Consider the following 25,952-nt stretch of genomic DNA (forward strand, 5'->3'; position numbering starts at 1 on the left):
ATGGGTGCACACAGCGGGGGCTGATTTACAAGAGGCATGGTCTTTGCTCCTTCAAAGGTGTCCCACAGCAATTGAACCTGCTGCATCAGCCATTGTCTGACATCCAACAAAGATCTCGTAGGACTCAATTTCTGGCTCTTCAGCAACAGCTGATGTGAAGGGGGGCAGGGACGTAGCTTGGCTCTTTCTGGGGAGGCTAACATTCGAGCCTGCGTCCTTGTGTTTAACTCCTTATGCTGCCTCCAGCCTCTGCCCAAGGGCGGGAGGCATGAGGAAGGCTCATTGTGCTTTCTACAGCCTGTGCAAAGCTCGGCACAGCTGAGCCAATATTCTTCTGAAAAACAGGACTTGAGTAAGGGGGGGGGCGGAGAACTGGAAAAAGTAGGCTGAAAAAACAGGACTTGAGTCATGGGGGGGGTGGAAAATGTAGGCTGAAAAAGAACAGAATCTAAGAGATGCACTAGGCATGTCACTTCAGTGCACAACTGAAAATGGGGTTACCAGTCTCAGCATTGTCCAATCTTTGAGCACATCAGAAACTCCCCAGAGCTTCTCTTGAGACATACGAGTTTACACGAGCAAGGGTGTAGGTGGAGTAGATGGTCTATGGCAGTTTGCACAATTCAGGGTTTGAGTCTGTGCTGTTAGCTGATCGCCCTCATGCGCAAAAGATTACGTTAAATCTTTTAAGTACGTTTATTTTTGCCAAGCAGGACTTCAAGCAAACATAACAGGAAACAAAATCAAAGACAAAAACATAACGAAAATACCTTATGAGGAGGATTGTGCCATTCCATACCAGAAGCCTTACCTGTGACCTACTGAATATACTAGCGACTCGCGTCATCACTCAAAGCAGAAAATAAAAGCAGGGTATATCTTTCCATAGCACTTATGGGGGGGTCTCATGGTGCCCTTTGAGAAGATTGCCTTTAGGAGGATTATGGGGAGAGATGCTGATGAAATATTGCAAGAGGTACATAAAAGCTTAATGACAGGTTTCAGAGTAGCAGCCGTGTTAGTCTGTATCCACAAAAAGAAAAAAAAGAGTACTTGTGGCACCTTAGAGACTAACAAATAGAAACTCTTCCTCCTACTTATCAAACAATATGGCTTAAAATTCTAATATAACCATGACAGCAATGGACATCATTGGATCCACTGATATGTGGATGATGCCCCCGCAGGAAAATGAAAGTGGAAACCCCCAAAGGAAGGTGGGTCAGATACCAGGTAATAGAAATGTTGATCCTGGAGTTGCCTGCTCATAATTTTTTTGTATTCTAGCGAGTACTGTTAAAGATTGCTATCCAGGAAGATAATGAATGTTGAGCGTGGCATCCATTCTTGTGCTGATGGATATCATTTCCAGTCTGATGAGAAGAGATTACCCTGCTGAACCCAACAAGACATGCTTAATCTCCCCATTTAGACTCCACTGTCCTCCAGGGGTTGTCACTTTTCTGAAAGAATGCAAGATTACCGCAGTAAACTAAAAAACAGACAGCTGCATTTCACTTTGAAAAGCAGCACTTGGGAGAGGCTCTTTGACCAAAGCAAAATGCCAAGGAACTGTTGACAGCTTCACCCGCTATAAATTAGCTATTCTTTGGTTTACAGAAACAGAGGTCAGGACAAGAAATATTCAGACAGTCGCGAAGAGCCTGATCCAAACCCACTGAAGTCAATGAAAAGACTCATTGATTTCCATGGATTTGTTATCAGACTGTAGGCTGGTATTTGTTCAGGGTGAAATTCATCCCTGTGCCGCACAAGGCCTACGTATCACTTAAGTGCCACTTCAGAGTCCTATTCTGAAGTTCATTCTAAGGCCCTTATTCGATAACCCGGGGCTACTCAGGTAAGCGCTACTCAGCATGAATATGGGTACCCGAATCAGGCCCTAGAGCAACTTCCATCCTTCCACACAGCAGTGATTTGCAGCGCACTGCACTTTGAGTCATGGGCGCCAACTCTGGGGGTGCTCCGGGGGTGGAGCACCCATGGGGGAAAAAATGGTGGGTGCTGAGCACTCTCCGGCAGCCCCCCCCGCCCATCAGCTCCTCCTCCTCCCTCCAGCGCCTCCCGCCCACCACAATCAGCTGTTCCACGGCATGCAGGAGGCGCTGTGGGGAGGGAGAGGAGCAAGGGTAGAGGCACACTCAGGGGAGGGGGTGGAATGGGACAGCAGTGGAGCGGGGGCAGGAAGAGGCAGGGCGGGGTGGGGCCTGGGGCAGAGCCAGGGTTCGAGCACCCACCGACATATTAGAAAGTCGGTACCTCTGCTACGAGTTCCATAACAATGACTGGTCTCCTCTTCAATAAAGGTCATATTGTAAAATCTAACCTTTTCTGCTGAGAGTTGTTGTCCCAAATATTCTGGGTTGTACAAACTTCAGTGAGAGGTATCAGACAGACAGCTCTGGAGTGTGAAGTCCTCTATCCACAGACGAGCCGCAACATGTGCATTGGCAATACAGAGCTTCTCTACTTACCCCGTAACGTGCTCAGACCTGAAGAGATCACCTCTACAGGTTCACTCTCCTTTCCACTCAGTCCTGGGCATCTCGGTGGAGACTAGCTACAAAGCTGCCAAAGTGGGCCCTTCGTACTGGTGAAGTGAGAGAGGTGAATGCTTGTCCACTGGGAACTGGACCAAAAGGATGGATTTCAATAGACACAGGCTACCAAACACTGTTAAGAACATAAGAATGGCCATATTGGGTCAAACCAAAGGTCCATCAAGCCCAGTATCCTGTCCTCTGACAGTGGCCGACGGCAGGTGCCCCACAGGGAATGAACAGAATAGGTAATCATCAAGTGATCCATGCCCTGTCACCCAATCCCAGCTTCTGGCAAACAGAGGCTAGGGACACCATCCTGGCTAATAGCCATTGATGGACCTATCCTCCATGAATCTATCTAGCTCCCTTTTGAACCCCATGATAGTGTTCTGATGGCCAACACTGAGCACCACTAGGCTGAATTCAAACTGATTAAACAGAAGTGAAAGGGTCTTCAGCCCCTTTCCCTGGCCATTCTAGGCTCCAGACAAACCACCCTCCTGCCCCCCACCCTCACCCCCCAGATTAATTAATGAAAAGTTTTGACCTGTTAATCATTAATCTAGATGATTTCCTTCATCCTACTTTTTACAAGTACAATAATTTCCAAACACTCGGCAGAAAGGCAAAATCAGCTGAATCTCCAGTTGTGTTTCTTGTAGTTCCGGTTAAGTTAATATTATACCCTTTACCATTATCATCATCATTTGCATTCCAGATGCACCTATAGACTCCAACCAACCTCAGAAATCCACTTTGCCAGGCACAGTACAGGCACATAGGCAGAGACAGTCCCTGCTGCCATGACCAACTTACAATCTAAACAGACACTACACAGTGGGATGAAAGGGACCTGACATTCAAGGAAAAGATTGAGAACCTTTTGAGAATTCTGAAAACCTGAATTAGTCCAAACAAAGAGACTCCTGATATAACTGAAGTACTGGGTTAAGATCCTGTCTGGTAAACAAAGCGTGGAACCAAAATTCAATTAACCAAAATTGTTGTGTTGGAAATTAGGTCTAATTGGTGGACGAAATAATAAGGGGATGAGCTATTCCACCATTGCTGACTAAAAGAAGGGAAGAAGTGAGTTTCCCTAACATGAGTACCACCCACATCATCTCTTGAGATGCTGGGATCAGAATGACAAAGGCTCAATGATGTTACAGTTACTCCTGGGGGAATTCTGCATCACCTCATGTGCACAAAATTCATGTCCCCCACAGATTTCTTTACTTCCCCGCAGAAAAATGACTTCTGATGGGGAAGCAAAAGGAAGCAGCAAGAGTAGTCATATATCCCTTCCTGGCAGCACAGGCAGGTTGGTTTGGGCACCCGGAGCAGCTCGTAGAAAGGTAAATCACTGCTGGGGTGGGTGTGGGGGAGAAAGATGGGCAGTCATGCGTGTGAGAGTGACACACTGTCCCGCTCGCTTGCTACTGTAGCATGCCCAGCGTGGAAGGGCAGGGCTTTGGGTGTTTCTGAGGAGGTAGGAGTGGGGCAGGCTCTCTCCCCTCAGGCAGAGCAGAGTGTATACTCCTGCGGGAATTCTGCACCACTGCACAATTTTGCAGAAATTAACGTGCGCATGGAATTCCCTTTCCCCCACAGAAATGGGCTGCAGTGCTGCTAGCTGCCACTAGGGGCCACTAGACCCACCCAGCAGAGCCCAGCGCACACATAGAAGGCACTGCTGGGGGAAATGAGGGTTCCTGGCAGCTGCAGTTCCCAGCATGCCCTGAGGGACGGAGGGTGATAAGCAGGCAACTGCATGGAAGCCTGGTAGCAAGCATCAGGCTGTTTCTCCCTCTGGGTCCCTGGAGAGGGAGGGGACGGGTATCTGGGCTGGGAGAGAGGGGCACTGATGGGCTCTGGAGGGGAGAGGGTGTGGGTATCTGGGGAAGGGGGGCCTTGTGGCTGGGCTCTGGGGGGAGGGGGTAGAGAAATGGGAACTAGGTTGGCATAGGGTTTTCTTTAACTCTCTGCTCCTGGGGGAACTTTTGTGAGTGTCAGTCTTGTTATAGACATACATGCTGACAGGTATTTTGAAATAAATTACCCAAATAATTGAAACCTGCATGAATATGTAGTGCTATTTTGATCAATAAAATTTGAAGAATTTTGCAGAATTTAAAAATAGTGTGTGGGATTTTTAATGTTTTGGCACAGAATGTCCCTAGGAGTATACAGTGAGTCTCAAGAAATGTCCTGACCAGACCTGGCCAAGAGAGGGACTGTGATGACATCACCAGTTCCACCGGATCAAGATGAATCCCAACCACCACCTGGGATGTGAGACTGTGTGTGTGTCTCTCTCTCTCTCTCTCTCACACACACAGAGTACTTTTTCTTCTCCATCTTATTTCTTCTCTTTCCTATCCTTCTCCTTTGGCCTTCAGTCTAATCAGAGACTGGCTTAGCCACCCAAGACTGTATACTTTGCAATGCTTCTCTGAGCCGGTGACCAGAGAGGCTGCTAAAAGCAATGCCCTAAACAGCCCAATGCTGGTACAAGTTCGCCAGGTCTCGAAGTGGCTGATGAGACATTGTGCAGTGCCTGTGGTTTTCCAGCAGCGAGGCTGCATGTGAGACTCAACACCAAAGATAGTTACATTTTCTATCTTCACTGTTCTTTTCTTTCCCCTTCCACGTGCATCTCGTTTTATCTTCCAGGAAACAGAATCAGACTTTAACGATACCCATCCCAACTCACTTCTCCTCCTTTCCCCAGAAAGGACAGGTATTACCATCTCAAAGACTGTCAAACAAGCCACTTTTCCTTACAAAACCTCTCCAGTTAAAAGGGAAAGGAAACAGAAACCTAGGATATGGTTTAAACAAAAGCCTAAAGGCATACTTTACATTTGAAACGTGTCAATGCTTTTTCCATCTTTTCTGTATCTTTAATAAAAGGTTTAAATGATTTTAATGGTATTTTTGCCATGGTACTAAGCAGCCCTGAGGTCTCTGTATATCAAACCCTGAACCTTGTTTAAAATGGTTTAATGCTGGACAGTGACAGGGTCATGTTAAAACTTTTGACCTTTTGGGCCTATGTAGAACATCTAAATTAAAGCAACAGGTCACCTGGGAAGCCTGTAAGAGCCAGGAATCGAATTGGAATTGTCTGATTTCCAGTTCAAGGCCCCAGAACCTTCCTTCCTCCCCAGTTCTGTCTTCACTAGAAATACTGGACACATTAATGACTGGTTGACTTCCCCGGCACACCTCACAAGGTTGTCATGGGTGCCAGCCACCATCCAAGAAGTAAAACCTGCTCCCCCTCATGCACCATTGCTACCATGCTCAGTTCACTCATATGAATGCTGAAGAGGAGATTCCGTTCCATTCTGGCTGAAGATTTTGATTTATCAAGCAGGTCCAGGCCCCAGCCACACCAGCCTTCTAGTGCAACAGAAGAAACTGCTTCCATTCCCTTCATATTTGCATGATCCTGCTCTTTTACAGCTTTTTCTTTTTTTAAAAAAAGCCCAAACAGTTATAAAAAATAGATCAGGCAAAGAGGAAAAAAAAACCGCTTGGTGAGGACTTTGGTCAATGAGATGTGAGGCTGTATCATTTATTGCAGATAGCTCGCTTATAAAAAATGACGCTGTCAATGTAAAATGAATAAAATAAGTTGGTATTTTCACAAGCTTTTCCCAATGGCTTTAGAATAAGGTCACCTTGATATTGTGGGAAAGAGCATAATTTCAGCCTCGTGCTACACAGATTGCTACACTGTAGTTGGCCGTGTGTATGTTAAATGAGACAATCATTCAGAAAGCCCCCCTTCCTTTGAGAAAGGACAGTATTTTTTTCAGGATCCTGAAACACGTTATGCAAAAGCTTTGCATTAATCAGTTAATCTGTAATTTTTTCTGGCTTTTTACAATACAAAAGTCTATTCACATACGATCACATTCCACAAGGCAAAAGTGCACTTTTGTGGAAAACTACACCAGAGGCTATATTTCACATTATAAAAAGACCAAATTAACGTTGAATTACTTCCTAGTGGTAGCAGACCCATGCATCCAAAATGAAGTCTTTGTCAAAATCTATCCTCCGCGTACCAAGCCCCTATTGTTATTTAAAATGAATAAACACTACAGAAAATAGGAACAAGGTTTTTTTCCTTCTATTTCTGCTCATAAAAAAATTTCCCGCAGAGAACTCTGTCTTTGTAAAGGGATCCTATTGTTAAAACGGAGTTGCCTTTCGCACTTTAGTACTTGAAGAGCCAGGACTTCATATTGCGGCTACCTTTATATTTGGTAGCAGTGTAATAAAACAAACACTGAATAACAGGTTTCAGAGTAACAGCCCTGTTAGTCTGTATTCGCAAAAAGAAAAGGAGTACTTGTGGCACCTTAGAGACTAACCAATTTATTTGAGCATAAGCTTTCGTGAGCTACAGCTCACTTCATCGGATGCATACTGTGGAAAATACAGAAGATGTTTTTATACACACAGATCATGAAAAAAAAATGAGTGTTTATCACTACAAAAGATTTTCTCTCCCCCCACCCCACTCTCCTGCTGGTAATAGCTTATCTAAAGTGATCACTCTCCTTACAATGACAGGTTTCAGAGTAACAGCCGTGTTAGTCTGTATTCGCAAAAAGAAAAGGAGTACTTGTGGCACCTTAGAGACTAACCAATTTATTTGAGCATGAGCTTTCGTGAGCTACAGCTCACTTCATCGGATGCATACCGTGGAAACTGCAGCAAACTTTATATATACACAGAGAATATGAAACAATACAATGTGTATGATAATCAAGGTGGGCCATTTCCAGCACAAATCCAGGTCGCGTTCCCCTCTCCCGGAGAAAACCTGGATTTGTGCTGGAAATGGCCCACCTTGATTATCATACACATTGTAAGGAGAGTGTAAGCTATTACCAGCAGGAGAGTGGGGTGGGGGGAGAGAAAACCTTTTGTAGTGATAAACACTCTTTTTTTTTTCATGGTCTGTGTGTATAAAAATATCTTCTGTATTTTCCACATACTGCATCCGATGAAGTGAACTGTAGCTCACGAAAGCTTATGCTCAAATAAATTGGTTAGTCGCTAAGGTGCCACAAGTCCTCCTTTTCTTTTTGCGAACACTGAATAAAACATTAAGACATAGGAGGAGCTAAATGGAACAAAGGGCTAAAGCATATTGTGCACTAACCATGTCTGCCTCATGGAAATACAAAGGGCTCACAATTCTAATTAGTAAAATGCACAGTTATGACTTAGATCATGAGACAGAGCTTCCTGCCTGTCTGCTATTCTGCATTATCAGAGCTGGTTTTTAGCATCACAGGGCCCTCTAGTGGAACTGAAAGCCTGCTGGAAGTACACTTTGACTAAAGCACCTTCAGCTTGGAACGACGACTGTCCCCATACATGCAAATGTCATGGGGAGAACCACAGCAGGAGGGTTCTTGCCAGAAAGCTGCATTGTTGGTGGCATGCATTGCATGACTGCATTTTTTGGAATCTAAGGTGTTCAATCAAACACATAGGGTGAAGTCTAGGCACCAGTGAAGTCAAATGAGAGTTTTGCCACTGACTTCAATGGGAGCAGGATTTCACCCATGAAGTTGACAGTCTTCATGGCTGAGCTGAACTGTTGTCTTGAGTCTGCAGCAAAAAAGCCTGACACAAAAACATGATCAAGAGAGGAGAATGTCCCTCACTGATCTTACTAGAAAGATACATTTGAATTTCAGTTTCAGTGACAATGACATTTCAAGTTCATAGGAATGAGAAGGAATCTCAGCAGAGCAAACATTGTTAGACATATACACTGAAACACAAATTGCAGTTTTGTGCTTAAGGAATGACCCTCTGTTTTTTGCCCTTCTGGTTACAAAGATTTCATTTGTTCTGCTGGCTGCCACTCGGCTCCCTAATCCACCCCAACAACATCCAGTCCTTCTCACACACACACACACACACACACTCTCTTTCAGACTTTTACTGTGTTGCTACACTACTCTTTCCCCTGTTTCTGATCAGATTCCCAAAACCATACCCTACTTTACTTATGTAATATTTCCCCAACACCACACACACACACACACACACACACACCCATTAACTCCTGATAGCAGTTAGGCTGTCAGCTATAGTAGGCCGTTATCTTGTACTTAACTAACCACTAGAGAGGGGGACAGTACACACTTTGCCCGTGCATTACATTAGCTTTTGCCAGGCTGATGATTGCTTCTTCAGCTTTGGTTTGCTGAACAGAAAGGGAGTTGGTTAAAGATATGATTTTCCAAACATTCTCTTCTGGTGCTGCAGACAGTCTGCCAGTCCATCAACGGTAGCTCTTTGCTCCCTGCCCATACACATAGAACACTCGCACACACTAAATGACAGGAGGTTCTCGCATGGCGGACGAAGGACTTAATTTGATGGTCCCACTGCTAGGCAGAGCTAACACCTCCCAGGAAAGCACGGCGAGAAGGGGGAAAAGCACATTTGAAAAAGCCACTTCTTTCCCTAAGCCCAGCAAGCAAGAAGGGAGAGTCTTTGTTTTCGATGTCTCCTGTATTATTCATTAAGATGGTTTGTATAAAAACCAAGCCGTTACATATCTTGGTGTTCCCTATTCATGCATCACTTATGTAAGCAGTGTCAGGATGAGCTCCACCCTGACATCTGGTGGTGAGGTGTGGCAACTTGTGGAAAAGAACTTCAGGGGCCGATCTCATTTGCATAGGCACACCCACCACGCCTAGAATGAGACCATAGCTGCCCAAATGGTCACTTTGGCTGCTGTGGGATCCCCAGTGTCTCTGTTATTGGGGCAGGAAGAATAAATTGTTATTACCCTGATAATGGGAACTGTGCTTGGAACTGTACGTGGCCTTTTGTTATGCTGGAGGGATTCACCATCAACTAAGTAGCACTCGCTAGGCAAGGGTCATGGGTTCCAAAACTGTGTGAATGGAGAGAGGCTGGGGACAAGTAGTAATACTTGGTGGTATAGGCCCCTTGGTGAGGGCCTTACATGCTAATTGCACTTCCTCCTCTCTCCACTGTGGAATATCAGAGCTAATTTTGATTTCATTAGAAGTCTAGTTAGAGGCTGCTGAGCTCACTTTGGGCTGACAGTGCACCAGCACTGGGGCTCCCCTACTACAAACTGAATTCACCTAAGAGCTGAAATCACTGAGTGTTGTGTTAAGTAGTGGGGGAGCCTGAAGATATATTGTGGAGCAGTTTGCGGGACGGCTGGTGAAGCAGTTCAATGCGGATCAGTGTGTGGCTGGCAGGAGCTGCTTGTGGGCCATGGAGCTGAGTGAAGGAGTTCGTGGGGTGGCTGGCGGAGCGGAGCGCAGCTGAGCAAAGGAGTTCGTGGGGCGGCTGGCGGAGCGGAGTGCAGCTGAGCGAAGGAGTTTGTGGGGCGGCTGGCGGAGTGGAGCGCCGCTATGGAGCTATGGGGCGGTCAGCTTCAGATCATGTAAGGTGCCTCTTACCCCCGTCCCATTTCCACCCAGGTTGGGAGGTAAAGCTCTGCAGATAAACTTTCGAACTCTGGGGCTGCCCTGACCAGGGACAGAGACTTTTGGGGCATTGGACTTTTGGGACTTTGGGACTTTGGGTGATTTGGGGTTGCTGGACTCAAGAACCAAAAGGAAAAGGGCATGCCCCAATTTGCCTGGGGTGGGTTTTTTTTTTGCTCATGGGTTGTGTTATGAATCCGGTTGGTGGTGTTTCCCCAACATAATGCCACATTGTTTCTCTCTGTTATTAAAAGGCTTTTGCTACACTCAGACTGTGTGCTTGCGAGAGGGGAAGTATTGCCTCTTGGAGGCGCCCAGCGGGGGTGGTATATATTTGTCCCAGGTCACTGGGTGGGGGCTCGAGCCGGTTTGCATTGTGTTATTGGAATGGAACCCCTAGATACTGAACCCGGCCCTTGTTGCTGCCAACTCTGACGGGCAGAAGGGTTACACTTAAAAAATGCAAAGTAGAACACTAGTGGAATCCCAGAAAATGGTCATCAATATGAGTACAATCCTGCCCCATCAGCGTTTGCAAATGAAAGCTGGCCCTTGCATTCACTATAAATCGCTGTTCCTGTGTAAACCATACAGAGCAGGGCTCTGCTTTAAGGAGTCGCTAGAGAAGGTTGCGGGCTTCAGAACACGGATTTTCCATTGCTGGGTAAGAACAAGCCAAGTATTATTTGGTCACACTACCCAGCCACTTGCAAGCAGACCCAGGGTGGGAGCACTTCAGGTAGCTAGTAAAGGAACAAGGCACAGCATGAAGAAAGCCAAAGCTACCCAGTTGGCTTGTGATAGAGGCAGTGAACAAAAAATAACTGACCTGCAAATCTTGCCTCTAAATTAGCGGTTAGCTGAGAAAGCATTTATTCCACACATTCTAACTTGCCATCTAGGACTGCTGAACAAAGACAGAAACGATACCTTGTTGGAGTAAAAGTGGCCCCACCCCATTCCAGCACAGTATAGGGATGATATTTCTTCCTGCTTGTTGCTTATTTACCTCTGTCTTAAAGCATGTTTTCGAAATGTACGTCAAACAGATTACACTATTTTAAGTACAAACAAGCCCAAGCCTCTATGTTGGGGTCAAGATCAGGATCGCGGAGCTCTAGTTTTAATGCATTGTATCTGGACAGTCTACGCTGTGTTGCTGCCTTCCAGCAGTGAAGGATGTTTTGCAAAACAAAGGAGACAGAGCAGTGGGGCAGTACAGAGAGAGGGTGCAAAGATTAACCCTTGGCTTTTCTAGTCTTCGTATTACTGTAGTGCCTAGATCCTATTTCTCAGACAAGATGTTCCAGGATACCTTCTCCACTTTGACAGCATTCTGCTGATTGCTGGCTTCTTATGGACAGAGTCACTCGTGCAAGCGGAGTATTGGCGAGACTGCTATAGAACTTGGTCTGGGCCATAAAGAATACAAACACCAGTGAGGTCAATGGGAGTCTCTCCTTGAATCAGGGTCTTAAAAAGGGGAGGGGGGGGGAACCTAACAGGGTTTTCCAGCTTGAATCCTACCAGCCCCTGTCATTAGGGGTTAATCACCTTCCTCAGTAATAATACTGGTATTTGGATCTACATTTTCACAAGTGACCAGTGCTTTGGGAACTTGAGACATTTTAGGGGGCCTGATTTTCAGGGGTGGAGGCTCGGCACTTTCTGAAAGTCAGGTCCTTTTAAGATGTTTCAAACTGGGAACCCAAAACCACTAGTTTCTTTTGAAAAGCTAGGCCCCTGGGGGATACTATGAACATGCTGTAATGTTACCTGTTCAGTGTGCATAAGCATTTCTCAGAAGGTGTGCAGCCTCTCCTTCTGGAGTCTATCCAGACCAAGCTCTGTGGACTCCTGTTAAAGTGAAACTATTCTTAAAAGGGAGACTGAACATTACTACCTACTGGCAAAAGGTTCCTCTTACACGATCACTTTTGAAAAACAGTGGTGCTGTTTTGGGGCTGGAGGGAGAAGGTACAAAATCCTCAGAAGTTGCTGGAACTAAAGAACAGCTCTTTGGGAGCAGAATGTCGGGAAGGAAGGTCTAATCTGTGAGTCTCTTCCCCTCGATCATTCCTGGTGTACAGTGAACTCGAACACAGATGGTGCAGTTTTAACCTTTGCTCAGATTTCCATTGTAATGTCACTGTAGTGAGACATATTTCTTATCTCCCCATGTGAACGACACACTGCAGCTATTTGACAAAGGGGCGAAGGACGATTTCTGCACTGAGATGAAAGGTTGAATTTGTTCTTATGCCCTCTCAGTGCCTCCATGGTTAACACTTTCTCCCAGCCACTTTGAAAGCAGCCTATCGATGTTTTCCTAGACCTCCACCCAAGAATTGGGTCATTGCTTCTGTACCAATAGATAAGTTTAATCACTTAAATACACAGTCTTATATAAAACAAAGGTCAAATTCCAGTTGAATGGGAGCTCTGCCTGAGTTCGCACCACAGATTCTGGCCTAATTTATCATAAAAAGCAAAAGTTTAAGAGTCTATTAGTTGTATGTGTCTTGGACCAACCCAAGAGTGATCCACTTAAGCAGATTGATGTAATTTTCAAGTAGGTTGCTTATACTCTACAATAGCTGCTTGATATGGAGAGAAAGAATTTTTTTGTCAACTCAAAATATGCAATTAATTATTCTGACATGCAAAGTGACATCATTTGCACTGTTTCATAAACACCCATCATGCATACACATAATAGATGTTCTCTTCCTGTCACAGGTATTTCCCTTGGGATTGTCTGTAAAGTGCAGTTTAAAAGGCATGAAAAAGCTAATTTTTACAAGGCTGTGATTGAATTCTTGGTTGAATGACAACATCTATAGAAGCGTGTTTTCCGACTGCTAATTTTCTTGCATTCTAGAAAGAAAATTCAACTGTTGGGTCGGATCAGGAACCTGCTGCTCAGAAATGACTTTTCAGGAGAGGCCACACTCAATTGTCTGCATCCAATCCTTCCCTTGGTCAATGTGCAATTGTCTGTAACCAATCTTTCCCCTGTAATGTGAGCCATTTCCACAGAGGAGGAAAAGGACTACCTGAGAGACAAGGGTAGCACTAGATCATCCTATGATGTTCAATTAACTGAAGTGCTGAAACTTTTTAGCCAGGTACAGAACATTTTACAGTGTGTCTTACCTAATTAGAAGGTCATCTATCAGTTGGTGCAAGCAGCAGCAACCAAGCACTTCCAGCACACGTACTACCAAGCTATCACGTCTGTTTCAGATCAGATTTACATCCAACCATACATATTACGCCGTATCCACAGCTAGTGTAAATCAGTTCATTCCTACTGACATGACTGGAGCTATGTCAGTTTTCCCCAGCAAATATCAGTCCTCAAATAACTAATGTTTACCGTTTCTTTTCTGTTTAATTTCCCATAAATCCTACTACTCCAGGCATCAAAGTGAGCTTGAGACCTTTTCTGAACAACAGAAAGGTTAAATTGCAATAGCTCATGAATCAATCAGTGCACTCAATGTTTTCAAGTTGCAAAAACAGTGCCAGGTAACACATAGCAGCCTGATAAAGAGGCTTCACATGTTGGAGAACCCCAGGTGATACCTGGGTGGCAGCTGATTGTTATTTATAGTACAAATCCAAGTTAGTGCTTTGTACAACTCTTCAAGACGCAACAATGCTGATTAGCATGAGCATGTAGACAAATACAGCAGCTGTATGGAGTTCAAATCCAGGTTGCTGGAACTTGTTTTAATTAGAGAAGGTTTTGGCAAGAACACAGGGATCCTTTAGCTTCCACCTGGACAAATCACTGGAAGAGTCTTAGGAAGATCATCAATGTATTGTTTCACCTAAAAGATGGAACCTCTAACAAATGAAGCTCCACTTTTTAGTACTGAACAGCAGAGTTAGCACTGGGAATGAGCCCAAGTCTGGGAATCAGACTTGAGCCAGACTTGAGGTTCTCATTTAGAGATAAGAGTGCTACCATCTAACATAGCAAGAAAGCAACTTCCTCTTCTGATTCAAATCATATCTTCTCACTGTTTGCCTCAATACCCATGCTAGGGAAATGGATAATATACAGTAAGGATTAATTTAACAAGAAGGGTATGGGTAATTTAATGGAAGGATTGACTCGGGTAGCACTAAGGGCCTGATCCAATAGGAATCTTTCCATTGATAAGGGCCTACATTAACAGAAACTATCCGTATAATTGTTTAAGATTTTAAAAAAAAAAAAAAAAAAGGAAAATAAAAAATAAAGTCCCAAAATCTTAACAACTGTGAAGTTGCTCCAAAACTGCCTTGTGAACAGCACTACATAAAATTACAACAACTCTTTTTTGCTGTTATTTTAACCTTTCACACTGATTATAACACATTGTCAACAGCTTCATCAATTATCCATGGCTAAAAAGTGGACTCTAACGTTCTGCAAGTGTTATTAATTGGTCTCAGTGGCATGTAATGAGTTTAAAAGCTCCTACCTGTGTGCCCTCGGGGATGGTGGCTAGAGGCGGACAACAATTTACAGCACACCATTAACACATAGACCAGAAAGAGCCAGTGAGATAGCAGCATTGATTTGGCACAGAATCTCATCCTGTAGGCAGAAAAGAAAGCAGCTGCGTGAAAGAACAATATAACTAGGGAACAGTGTAAAAATGCTTCTGGGAAGAGGAAAGCTGAAAAGATGCCGACGAGTGATTGAAATGGTTTATTACCAGGTAATACTGACAAAAATCAAATTCACAATTGGGTTGGGATCAATTCCTTGCTAAGCGTGTTTCATCATTAGAAGCGCTGCAGTGGTTATTGACACACCCATGTACGTTCTTAGTGACTTCATTAGGCTCTGTGAATCTGAGGTTTAAAAGTAAGAACCTTGCACACTCAAAGCAACATTAAATTTAAATATCTACAGATTGAATGTTACTTTGAGCAGGTGAGGTCTTAAACTGGACCCAGCTCAGATTCAGAAACAGAACAGGAAAATCCCTTTATGAGTTAATAAATTTTCAGAACACATTTTCAAAATAAAAGCTCAGCTCCCATTTAGGCACTTAAGTGAAGTAGCTGGGTTTTTTACAAAAGACTCAGTATGCAACAGCTCCAATTGAGAATAATGGGGGCTGAGCCTGGGTAGAAACCTGGCCGCAATCTGCTTTGCGAGCATTGCCTACCACATCAAGGTGTTGGGGAACTGCTCCTCACAGCACTGCTGCAATATAAAAGGTCAGATTCCTGTATTCTCATTCATGCTGAGTAGCAAATTATTCCACAGCTCATTCCAAGGAAATCAATGGGACTATTTGAGGAGTAAGATACATTGCCATGTAAGGGTGGCAGAATCAGGCCCAATGGAGGGCAGCGTTAGTGCCCAGGTCTTCCCGGCTTTCATTCCTCTGCCATGGCTTCCACAGTAGCATTCATCGTATGGAAAGGTAATGTGATCATTTTCTTAAATTGAATTATGATGATGTATTATTTATACAAAGTACCCAAGAGCGTGCTGTGCACTTGTACCCTTAGATTCCATCTTTTCAGCAAATGCTGTACGCGAGAATGTCTCAAACGAATTCAAAATTAGTTTATGGATGTGCATAAATTGAACTAAATACGGTTTTCAGAGCAGCAACTCCTGATCTGCAGTTAACCAGCATGTTGGGATTTGGAAAAGTCTACCTTGAGCATTCTTATTGATACCAAACCACCACTCAAAAAATGAACACCACAAAACTACATGGTCCTTTTTTTTTTTTTGGCGCAGATTTCAGTTCAGCTTTCCCGACGCAATTGCAAGGCAGTTTGTTTATTCGATTATAAAGTCAAACTTTATCATCTAAAGGCTATAGTAATCTAATCTAAAGGCTTTATAATCTAAAGGCTAAAGGCTAATCAGATCACGCAAGTGGGCGAACATTCTGAATGTTTACAAATTATATAAAGAGGAGACCTCACGAACTGGACACCTCGACCATAACGGCTTGAGAAAGCATTTCCATTTGATTTTAAACATTTAAAATACATACCCCATCAAAACCCAGATCTCATGTTTTCTCATTTAGAACAACTTGCCTCTTTTTCCTTTCCTGCATTTCCTTCTCTGCTTTTTCATTAGTGGCAATATTGGTGCGGCCCAAACAGCTCACAGGAGTACTTTGCAATATCACAAACCATCAGGCTAAGAGCCTGTTGTAAATATATTTTAGCAACACCCATTATCTTACGATTGAAAAAAAAAATACACTGGTGAAGAATTCAGAGTAACAGCCGTGTTAGTCTGTATTAGCAAAAAGAAAAGGAGTACTTGTGGCAGCTTAGAGACTAACCAATTTATTTGAGCATGAGCTTTCGTGAGCTACAGCTCACTTCATCGGATGCATACTGTGGAAAATACAGAAGATGTTTTTATACACACAAACCATGAAAAAATGGGTGTTTATGATCTTGTTATAATATATATTGTAAGGAGAGTGATCACTTTAGATAAGCTATTACCAGCAGGAGAGTGGGGTGGAGGGAGAGAAAACCTTTTGTAGTGATAAACACCCATTTTTTCCTGGTTTGTGTGTATAAAAACATCTTCTGTATTTTCCACAGTATGCATCCGATGAAGTGAGCTGTAGCTCACGAAAGCTTATGCTCAAATAAATTGGTTAGTCTCTAAGGTGCCGCAAGTCCTCCTTTTCTTTTTACTGGTGAAAAGTAAACTGATCAGTGCCTGCTCAGCTGTCCTTGCAGCATCTGCCGCTCCCCGCAAATTTCTTTTATAAACCATCTTTGTTGTACGGTGACTATTTAAAAAGTAAATAGTGTCTATTGATTTAAGAAAATGGAGTTATACTTAGAGCAGCCAGACAAGAGTTTAAGATCTTCTTTAAAGGGAAGGAGATGTCTGCCTATCGTAAGCAGCTACCTGCCTCTTGAAGCCAGTGTGTGGTTATGCTGTGCAAACAAAGCTGTAAAAGGGGAAACACACAGGGCCTGATTCCCATTTACACAGCTACAATGGTGTAAAAGGAGTCTTGGTGTAAATGAGGATCAGACCCACAAAATGGAGACTCACACTGGGCCATGCATTGGAAGTACTCCCCATGTGGAACTCATTCAGGACTGGGCCAGCTGTTAAAGTTTGAGGAGCTCCATTTCCGCCGATCAGTCTGGGGTTTGAGTCACCTCTCACTTAAACCAGTCTGAATCCAGCAACTCCATTAAAGTGAATCTGTGAATCTGGTGTAAGAGGGATAATCAGTGTTTTCAGCTAGGGCCTGATCCTGGTTGAAGTCTATGGCAATCAGGAAAAAAAATAATAACCTACTCAGCTAGGCTTTAGAATCCGCTTACCTCTGCCAAGATAACTTCTTTTAGTTAACTTTTAGTTAACTTTTAAGATAACTGCCAGATCCTTCTTTTATTTATCCCCATAGTCTTCGAAGGGGAGTCACTGCTTAACAGAGAGCAGAATTTCACCTTCACACTTCCCTTGCTTCAAATGCCCCTGAATGCATGATCTGGAGCCCATGATTAGCACGGTGTTTAATAGTGCACACAAAATATGTAGCTTGGATATATGCGGTTATTCTGGTCATCAAGATCATTCAATTGTTCTGAGCATAAACGTTGGAAACAGACCAAACTATCTGCTGCTAACCCAATTCAGACCTCAGTTTCCCTGCTGTAAACCTGAAGGAGCATGACTGAAGCCAGCGGTGTTCCTGCAGACGCACAACAGTGTAACTGAAAGCAGACTTAGACCCTTAGAATTTAAACATTTGGAGCCTGATTTTCAGAACTGCTGGGCACCCACAACTCCAGGCGAAGTTAAGGGGAGTCTCCAAGATCTGACAATCAGGCACAAGGAGGCAGATTTTTGAAAATTCTTCCTACCTCATTTGGACATCTAAGTAAAGTGCTCCGGCTCCCGCAGCTCCCATTATTCTCACTGAGGGAGGAAGCTGATTCTCCATTGTTCTCGATAAAAGCAGCCGGGTGCTGAGCACTCTTGAAAACCTAGCCCTCATGTAGGTGCTTAAATGGAAGTTGAGCTCTTTTAAAAATCTGGCTCCAATTAGGAGTGCTGGACTTGGCTGAAAATCTGGCCTCCGCAACCTGCCAAGTTTTAGGTAGTGCAGGGAGGAGCAGTTTGCTGCCCACGGTATCATGCAATTACTCTCTAAAAAAGGCAAAAAGTTCTTAAATGTACTGATCTAGAGAGAGGAGCCTGGGCTGTAGATGTGAATATGGAACCCCTGCAAAGGTCAGAGGAGGCGTGAATCCAGGATTTCAGTTCAAGGCCCTCTTGACCAATATGAGACAAATTCTTTCACTGAGGCCTGGCCTACACATAATAAAAAAAATCAACTCCCTAAATGAAATAGTTATACTGGTACAAAATCTAATGTAGTTACAACTCGTACTATGGATGCAATTATACTGGTATAAAAGATGCCTTATACCAGCAGAGCTTATTCCCATTATCATATAGAAACAGCTGTACCAATATAAAGCACCTTTAGACGGATATAAATGCATTGCCACTAGGGGGTATTGTACCAATTTAACTGTACCTGTATAGTTAAGCATTACAACCTTTGCATTAATAAGAAAATGACTAAGGTGTTGTCTACAACTCACTAGTATAAAGATCTCTTTTAAAAGAAAAAAAAAACTGAAGTGAGATGACACTAAATAATAGGAGGTGGGCATTTCACCACATTTAGCAGCAGGTGATGTCAGCAGAACTCTCTCAAAAATGAGGTGAAAGCTGTTAAGAAAGTTAAACAGTCCTATAACCAAGTGGCTGTGCTTGGCCAGCTTGTTGGGGAGACAAGGTTGTTGAGAAAGGAATGTCTCCATGCTAGTTCTGGAAGTGAACAGTATGTGGCCCAGGTCAAGATGCAGGCTCTTAACCAAGAGAGCCCGAATTGCAGCCCTCCAGACTGGAGCGCTGGGAGAAGACCCGATCCCAGTTTGACCCCCGGGGGATTTTGGGGTGGCAAAAGGGCACGGGCCGCATAAACCTTCCCACATGCGGCATGCGAGTGCTATCGACCACCCCCAACCTAAGGGAGGGCGTGAAACTGGAAGGGCCTGGTGCAACTCCCACCAAGGAACGGGAGAGATGCTGGGGCATCCATGGGAACGTTGGTGACTTTGAATTTCAGTTAAAGTGACCCTGCTCAGTTCGGTCTCAAAGGGGGGAGAGATGTGACGAAGCGGGACTGTTCTTAACGTTTCCTCTGAATAGTGTGGGGGTGCCTCAGTTTCCCCTATGCAGTTTCTAAGTATCTAGGTGGTGGGATAAGGGTGTATGATCATTGCAGAGAGCAGGTATGTGCAGGGGTCTGGACACAGAGAATGGCCAACACCCTGTTTCCTGGCGACTGAGGGCCTGGGCCCTTCCCCCGTGCAAGGTGAGAGCTAAAGGGTTGTCTGTTCCCTTTGACAGATTCAAATGGGCATTACTGCTAACCAGAATGGCAAATCTTCATTGCCAATTCCAAAGATAAAAAGTTGTCTTACCTTGGGGACTTTGCAAGAATTTTGTTCCAGTCAAACACAATTATTTCAGTGCGATTTTCACAGTTATTCCAAATTCCCATTTGCAGCTACAAACAAGCATTTCTGCATTTCAGAAATTTTCCTTCACTCTGGGGACCTGCAGAGGAAACCAGATAAGACAGCAATTAGAATTTGGAGTGGTGATGTTTAATAGAGTTCTGTCAACAAAATCATTGCTTTACAGTGCCATCTACAATGCAATGAGAGTCAAAAGGCAGCAAAGTATTGGAGAGCTAGTTAAAACTGTTTTCAAGTATACAGAGAAAATATTACAAGGCAGTTTTGAAAGATCACTGGATTAACTATGCAGAGATCATCCCATTCAAAAATAATAAATACAATGAATACAGTATTTGATCATACATGTAGTTCCTTATAGCCATAAGGCTGCCCAGCCACCAAGCAAGTTCTAGGGATTGGGAAGGGCTCCAGACCCCTCTGGGACCTAGGAATGGCATTATGATCCCATGATCACCTGAAACATTGTCTGCTTCCTGTCCTGCTCAGGGTCTAAACCAAAGGCCATCGGCGTCCCTGCAAAAAATCCCATTGACATCAATAAGGTTTGGATCAGGCCCTTTGACTTCAGTCTCTTATTCCATCAGGTAAAGACCATGGGGCACATTCTGCATCCCACCTAAGCATTGCAGAGAGCCATTTGTTCTCTCCCTGTTCCTCAGCAACCTGGCCCCAGTGCAAGATAGAGCTGCTCCATGCAGCTGTAACTTCTATGCAGGCATAACAGAGCTCCATTCTGCTGGGCCACCTCCCCACCCACCCATTGTCATGCCCGCTCCTCCCTCTTACGATGTGGGTGGGGCCAATGCAGGATGCAGAGAAGAGGGGGAAACTCTCCACGGGCTATTGGAGTCCCACAGGTTCAGATGCATTTCAGGAATTACCCAAACCTCTGGTGCCTGCAGAATTGGGCTGGAAATCTCACTAAAAAGGCTTTCTTGGGAAATTCCTGGTGCATTTGGTGTCCAGTTGAAACAGAAATACTGGAAGAACTCCAGTATTTCCACATCTGGCCAAATCCCAGCTGTTCAGAGACAGCATCACACATCCACACCCCCATCCCCGTTCAGTTTCAGGGTGGGGAGGGGTAGGAGATGGGTGGGGAGTAAGCACTCCATTTACTGAAACCAAGTTGCAATTATGACACCTTGCACCATTCCCATTTTGAATTAACTGCAACATTAGTAGCGTCACCCTGGATCTAAAGAACAGAGGTTCCGAAGGATCGCATATGGCTACATTTTGACAATGGATCACATTATTCTCCGGGTCTGCTATCAGGACTAGTCAGTGACAGTCACCAGATCTCATGCTGATAAGTGTGTTTTTCCAGAAGCTGCATTTTCAAGAAATTGTTCTGCAGAGAAACTCTAATAGCTTTATTGACATGTGTTCCATAAAATAATGAGCTGAAAATTTCATCGCATAAAAATTCGAGTCCCTTTGCTTTTATTGTTTATATTTGTTCTCTCTCCTACCCCGGGCTCAACTTGACCTTCCACTATCAGAAATATGACACCGTGTAATTTGTCAGCGCTCACAATAATGTGCTCTTTGCCTACCGAGTGATCAAAATGACCTTTTCTTATTTTCTTCTATCACCACTATTCTTATTTTGCTACGCAATGGGAACAATTAGGAATTTGCTTTTAAGAAATACAAAATTACACCCTTCCTTTGGAGGGCATAGCATCTCTGGGGTCATTAAAGCATGTTAGCAGGTGCCTTTCAGTGGCTGATGCTCAGAGCAGGAAAGCCCATGCTTTGCAATGTTGATCTTTTGCTGTTCAGTTTGCAGTGAGAAAAACAGAAATTGTTGGAATTAAAGTAATATCAGGATAACAAGCTACAAATTAAATCACTTTCTTCCTCTTCCTTGTTTGACCAACATGGAGAGTATTGGCATGTGCCTGCATCCAAACAATGCAGCAACTCTATTCAAGAAAGGTTTTAGTAAGGTGGCATCTGAAGACAAAGATCTATTGTCTTTATTAATAATTTCTTCTATAAATATGAGTGAAGAAAAAACAAACTTCTCAGCTTTAGTTAAAAAAAATTCTAGGATTTTTTTTAAATACAAGAGAGAATGACTGATGTGTTTTGTGTCCGATACATGTTTGTCCATTTCAAATTAGACAGATATTTTTACATTGCCCTTTCAGAAATCAATACCATACTATACTACTAAGTTTTTAGGTCATACCGGTTTCCTACTCAAATGTAGTAGTGTATATATCCTGCAGGTTTGTCTAGAAGCAAAGAGAATTTTATTGTAACCTGCTCTGTGTGTTTACTGATTAAAGAAAAACAAAGTATGGGTTATTCCAATTTGCAGTCACTAAACAGAGAGAGAAAGACTGAGGACACTGCCACTACCATAATTCAAGGCTTCCCCATGCTATCTGGATGCAAAACTTCTTGAAAGAATGGGGTTGTTTGTGGGGACGGGATTGCCACAATCCAGTCATGGGGCCGAGACTAGCTGCTTCAGGTCAATAAGAGAAAGAAAATAGAAAAAAAAAAAATCCTCACCTGATTATGTTAAAAGAAATTCCAAGATTTTAGTCCTGACACTGGGTTTTGTGCCTGTTTTCCATATAAGTAATGTTCCCCTTGGCAGATTTTAATGCTGGTTCTTGCATCACCCAGCGGGTGTGGCAATGCTTTCAGCAGCAGAACAATTACTTGTTTACAGATTGCACAAACAATACAATTACTCCTGACCTTCCGAGTCAAGATCTCTCCTGGGGAAGTCTGGATTTCTAATGCAGCCAGTCCCCAGTGCCAGGGGCAGGTAACGATACTCTCATTGGCCAGTTACAGGCTCAGAGCCTGATCCCGGAAGGTAGCAAGCGACTTAATGGCAACTGGCCTCAATGGGCCAGATCCTTTACTTCACTGGAGATGTGCTTCGCAATAACCGGCCCATGGGCATTGTGGGTGCTCAGTACCAGTAAGTGGCACTCTGAAATTTGCAGGATTGGCCCCCTGATATACTTGCATAAGTAAGGGTTTGCAGTAAGTCTGAAGGGCTCTCTAGGGACCCCAGTTCTGCCATCCCTGAGCACCCTTTCAATGGGGTTTTCAGATGTGTAAGTAATGTAAGATCATGCCCTTATTCATTAACCTGATTTCAAAACCTAACTTAATGGGGAGACTGTAAAGCTCTCTCATGTTACATGGAAAATGCAAAGTCCATTTAACCTCCGTCTCCTCATGCTCTAGAATAGTACTACAGAACCCAGTGACAACTCCCTGTCCTGAACAACATGGTACAAGACAACAGGTGTCCAACAATTCATTCTTTTTTAGCCTACCAGTGAAATGAAGATGGTTTGTTGTACAGAGTAAGTGTTCCATCCATCTATTAACTGAATCTGAATCAAGCAACCTGTTTTCTTAGATGCACATTGACAGAAATTTAACTGTTCTTTCATAGAACGTAAGGTTTTTTACTTCCACATATGTTACTGTCGTGTTAATAAATACTTAAGAACACAAGAAAGGCCATACTGGGTCAGACCAAAGGTCCACCTAGCTCAGTATCCCGTCCTCGGACAGTGGCCAAGGCCAGATGCTTCAGAGGGAATGAACAGAACAGGGCAATCATCAGCTGATCCATCCCGTTGCCCATTCCCAGCATTTGGCAGTCAGAGGCTTAGGGACACCAGAGCATGGGTTTGTATCCTTTACCATCTTGGCTAATAGGTCCATCAATGGCTATCTTCCATGAACTTATCTAATTCCTACATTAAGCTTCCATTTATGACATTGAAACAGATTATGCAACCGTTATTCATGCAGGTGAGCACTTACTTACATGAGTAGTTCCACTGAAACCAATGGGACTGTTCACATGAGTAAAAGCTTACCAGCATGAGCAAAGGCTGAATAAGATGGGTCAAGTCCCGGCTCCCCTACAGACTCTGGCAAGTCACTTAGCCCCTCTGTGCCTCAATTCCCTAACTGCAAAACACTGCCCTGCTTCACAGTGGGAGGTTGTAAGGATAAATACATTAGAAGATTGTGAGGTGCTGAGACACTAATGGTGATGGGGGGCAGATAACTAAACAGAAGTACAAAAAAAAAAGTGGGCTTTTTTCCTGCCAATAGTTGCATGTTATAAAGTATCTTTTTATAGCTAGTTTTAACATCTGTGAAGAGGTTATTACCAGTGCATTTTATAACATCCTTTATAATGAGCTATTAAAAGATAAGGGTGTCCAAGAATTTATAAATAGGACCTTAATTTGAAATGTACCCAATATGTCCTCAATTTAAAAAAAAAAAAAAAAGGGGGGGGGGGGAGAGAGAGACAGAGACAGATGGCCCATCTCTTAAGAGGCTCTTCTTCTGTAAAATAATTTGCATAAATGAAATAAATTCACATGCCATATATTGTACAAGGAGATTTGTCAGCATGAGAGCTGAGAAATTCCTTAAACTACTGAAGGTCTTTATTTAACCATTTTGAACCATTACATTTTAGTAAATGAAGCATAATGGGGGGTAGCTATCAAGATATGCAATTTGTTAGTGGAGGGGGCGGGGGAAGAGATTAAGGTCCAAGTTTTACAGGCCACACATTTCAAAACCATCCATGCTCAGTGCTAAGGTTTGATTGGAAAACATCTGGCATGACATTAAAAGTGCTAAAACAAAATGTCCAAGTTGTCCTAAAGAGAGACCACCCATTTCTAGAACTAAACAAATGTGACCAGTAGTGGATATTTAGCTATTAATCGCCAAAGGCCTAATTATCTTTACTAGAGAAAATTGTGTGTGTTTGTTTTAATTAGTCCAGGTTATTTAATTGGACTTTGTCCCTCATCTCTAATTCTTCATGTAATCTAAACGGAGTGTCAAAGATGCAATTCTCAAAACAATCCCAAACCTAATTTATTCTTCAGGAAATGTTTCCACCAGTTAAAACCACCTGATTCAGTGAACTGATTTTAAATGCAGCAAGCATTCCTTATGACTCTAATGACAGGCAATTTTGTCTAGTGGCTACCACACTGCACGAGGAGTCCCAAACCCTGGGTTCTATCCCCAGCTCTGCTATTAACCTGCTGGATATCTCGGACATGACATCTCATCCCTTTGTGTCTCCACTTCTCCATCTAAAATGGAGGATAAGGCAGTAAAATGTGGATAAGAACACTGACCTCCTTTGTAAATCCCTTTGCCATCTACTGATGAAAAGCATCTATATAAGCGCCAGGTATTTCATAGTTGATCATGAATGGTGCAGAGCACCTCCTTGTGGCGTCAATGGGAACTGAGGGAATGCAGCACCTTGCATGGGGGGGGGAAGGTCCTCATACATAAGAGCTATGCCTGTGTGACTGACAACATTTTGCTGTGAAGAGAAATAAACTAACATGTAGCATTTATTTCTGAAATAAATCAAAACTCATACAACGGGGGGGGGGGGGTTGCAATCTATTCTTCTCTCACTGTATTTAAGATCATTTGGTCAGACACGTCTGCAATTGTTTAATGCCATCCACATAGGCGTTATTTCCTTTTAATGTGTAGCAAACCAAGTATTTTTAAGGCAATAGATAATACGATCACTTCTCTTTCAAACCATCCTGAGGCGAAGTTCAGATTAAAAGAGTAAGAGCAGGTTAAAAAAAAAAAAAACAAACAGAGTCTGAAAATACTTTGCAGATACTTCACAATGCTCAGCCTTCCTTTAGTGGGACATGGGTGCCCCCTAGTGGGCTAGAAACATATTTCCAAAGAATGTCATGCCAGCAAAGCCACTTGACTCTTCCATTCGCTGTAATTACAGTTGTGTTTTAAGATATCGGAAATGGCCTAAATGGAATTCTTTGCAATTTTATAGTAAAAAAGAGTTGTCCCAGGCTGATGTGAAATAAGGCAGTGCCCTGGACTGTGTATACATAATTTAGCAAAGCGATATTAAACCGTTCCAACTTTCGACATTACTGGAAAAAAAATCTCATTAACTCTCATCTATAGAATACGCAGCAACTGCTCCTTCTGAAACCTCACTCCTTATTGTTCTAACTCAGAACCAGCCTCTCCCTTGGAGAAATCCCCTCAATGTCGCCTGCTTGCTGCAAAGCCTCTCATTTGAGAGTTCTCCTTTGTGTTCGAATGAGCCATCCGTGCAAATTAAGTTTTGTCATTAATCATATTAATGTGCTGGTGTCAGTCTCCTCCAGTCATGCCCCCCCCCCCCGGCACCAAACAAATGTTGTGAGCACCGTTTCTCTGCCACGAGTAAGATCCACTCTGTCCATTCAGTCCTGAACTACAGGGAGGCCACTCA

General features: G+C 43.5%; 1 protein-coding gene across 3 annotated transcripts in view; it reads right to left on the minus strand.

Moving 5' to 3' along the window:
• Positions 1-25,952, minus strand: part of TAFA4 (TAFA chemokine like family member 4) — a 111,921-nt gene that overhangs the window by 55,910 nt on the left and 30,059 nt on the right. For all 3 annotated transcript variants that reach the window (XM_073354808.1, XM_073354806.1, XM_073354809.1), the window contains exons 2-3: positions 19,592-19,727; positions 14,554-14,669 (exon numbers count right to left, since the gene is read on the minus strand). In XM_073354808.1, coding sequence (XP_073210909.1) covers positions 14,554-14,669; positions 19,592-19,671 — 196 coding nt within the window. In that variant the 5' untranslated portion in view covers positions 19,672-19,727. The remainder of the gene's footprint in view (positions 1-14,553; positions 14,670-19,591; positions 19,728-25,952) is intronic.

The sequence above is a fragment of the Lepidochelys kempii genome, chromosome 7 (genome assembly GCF_965140265.1).
Source record: "Lepidochelys kempii isolate rLepKem1 chromosome 7, rLepKem1.hap2, whole genome shotgun sequence".
Classification (NCBI taxonomy): Eukaryota; Metazoa; Chordata; order Testudines; family Cheloniidae; genus Lepidochelys; species Lepidochelys kempii.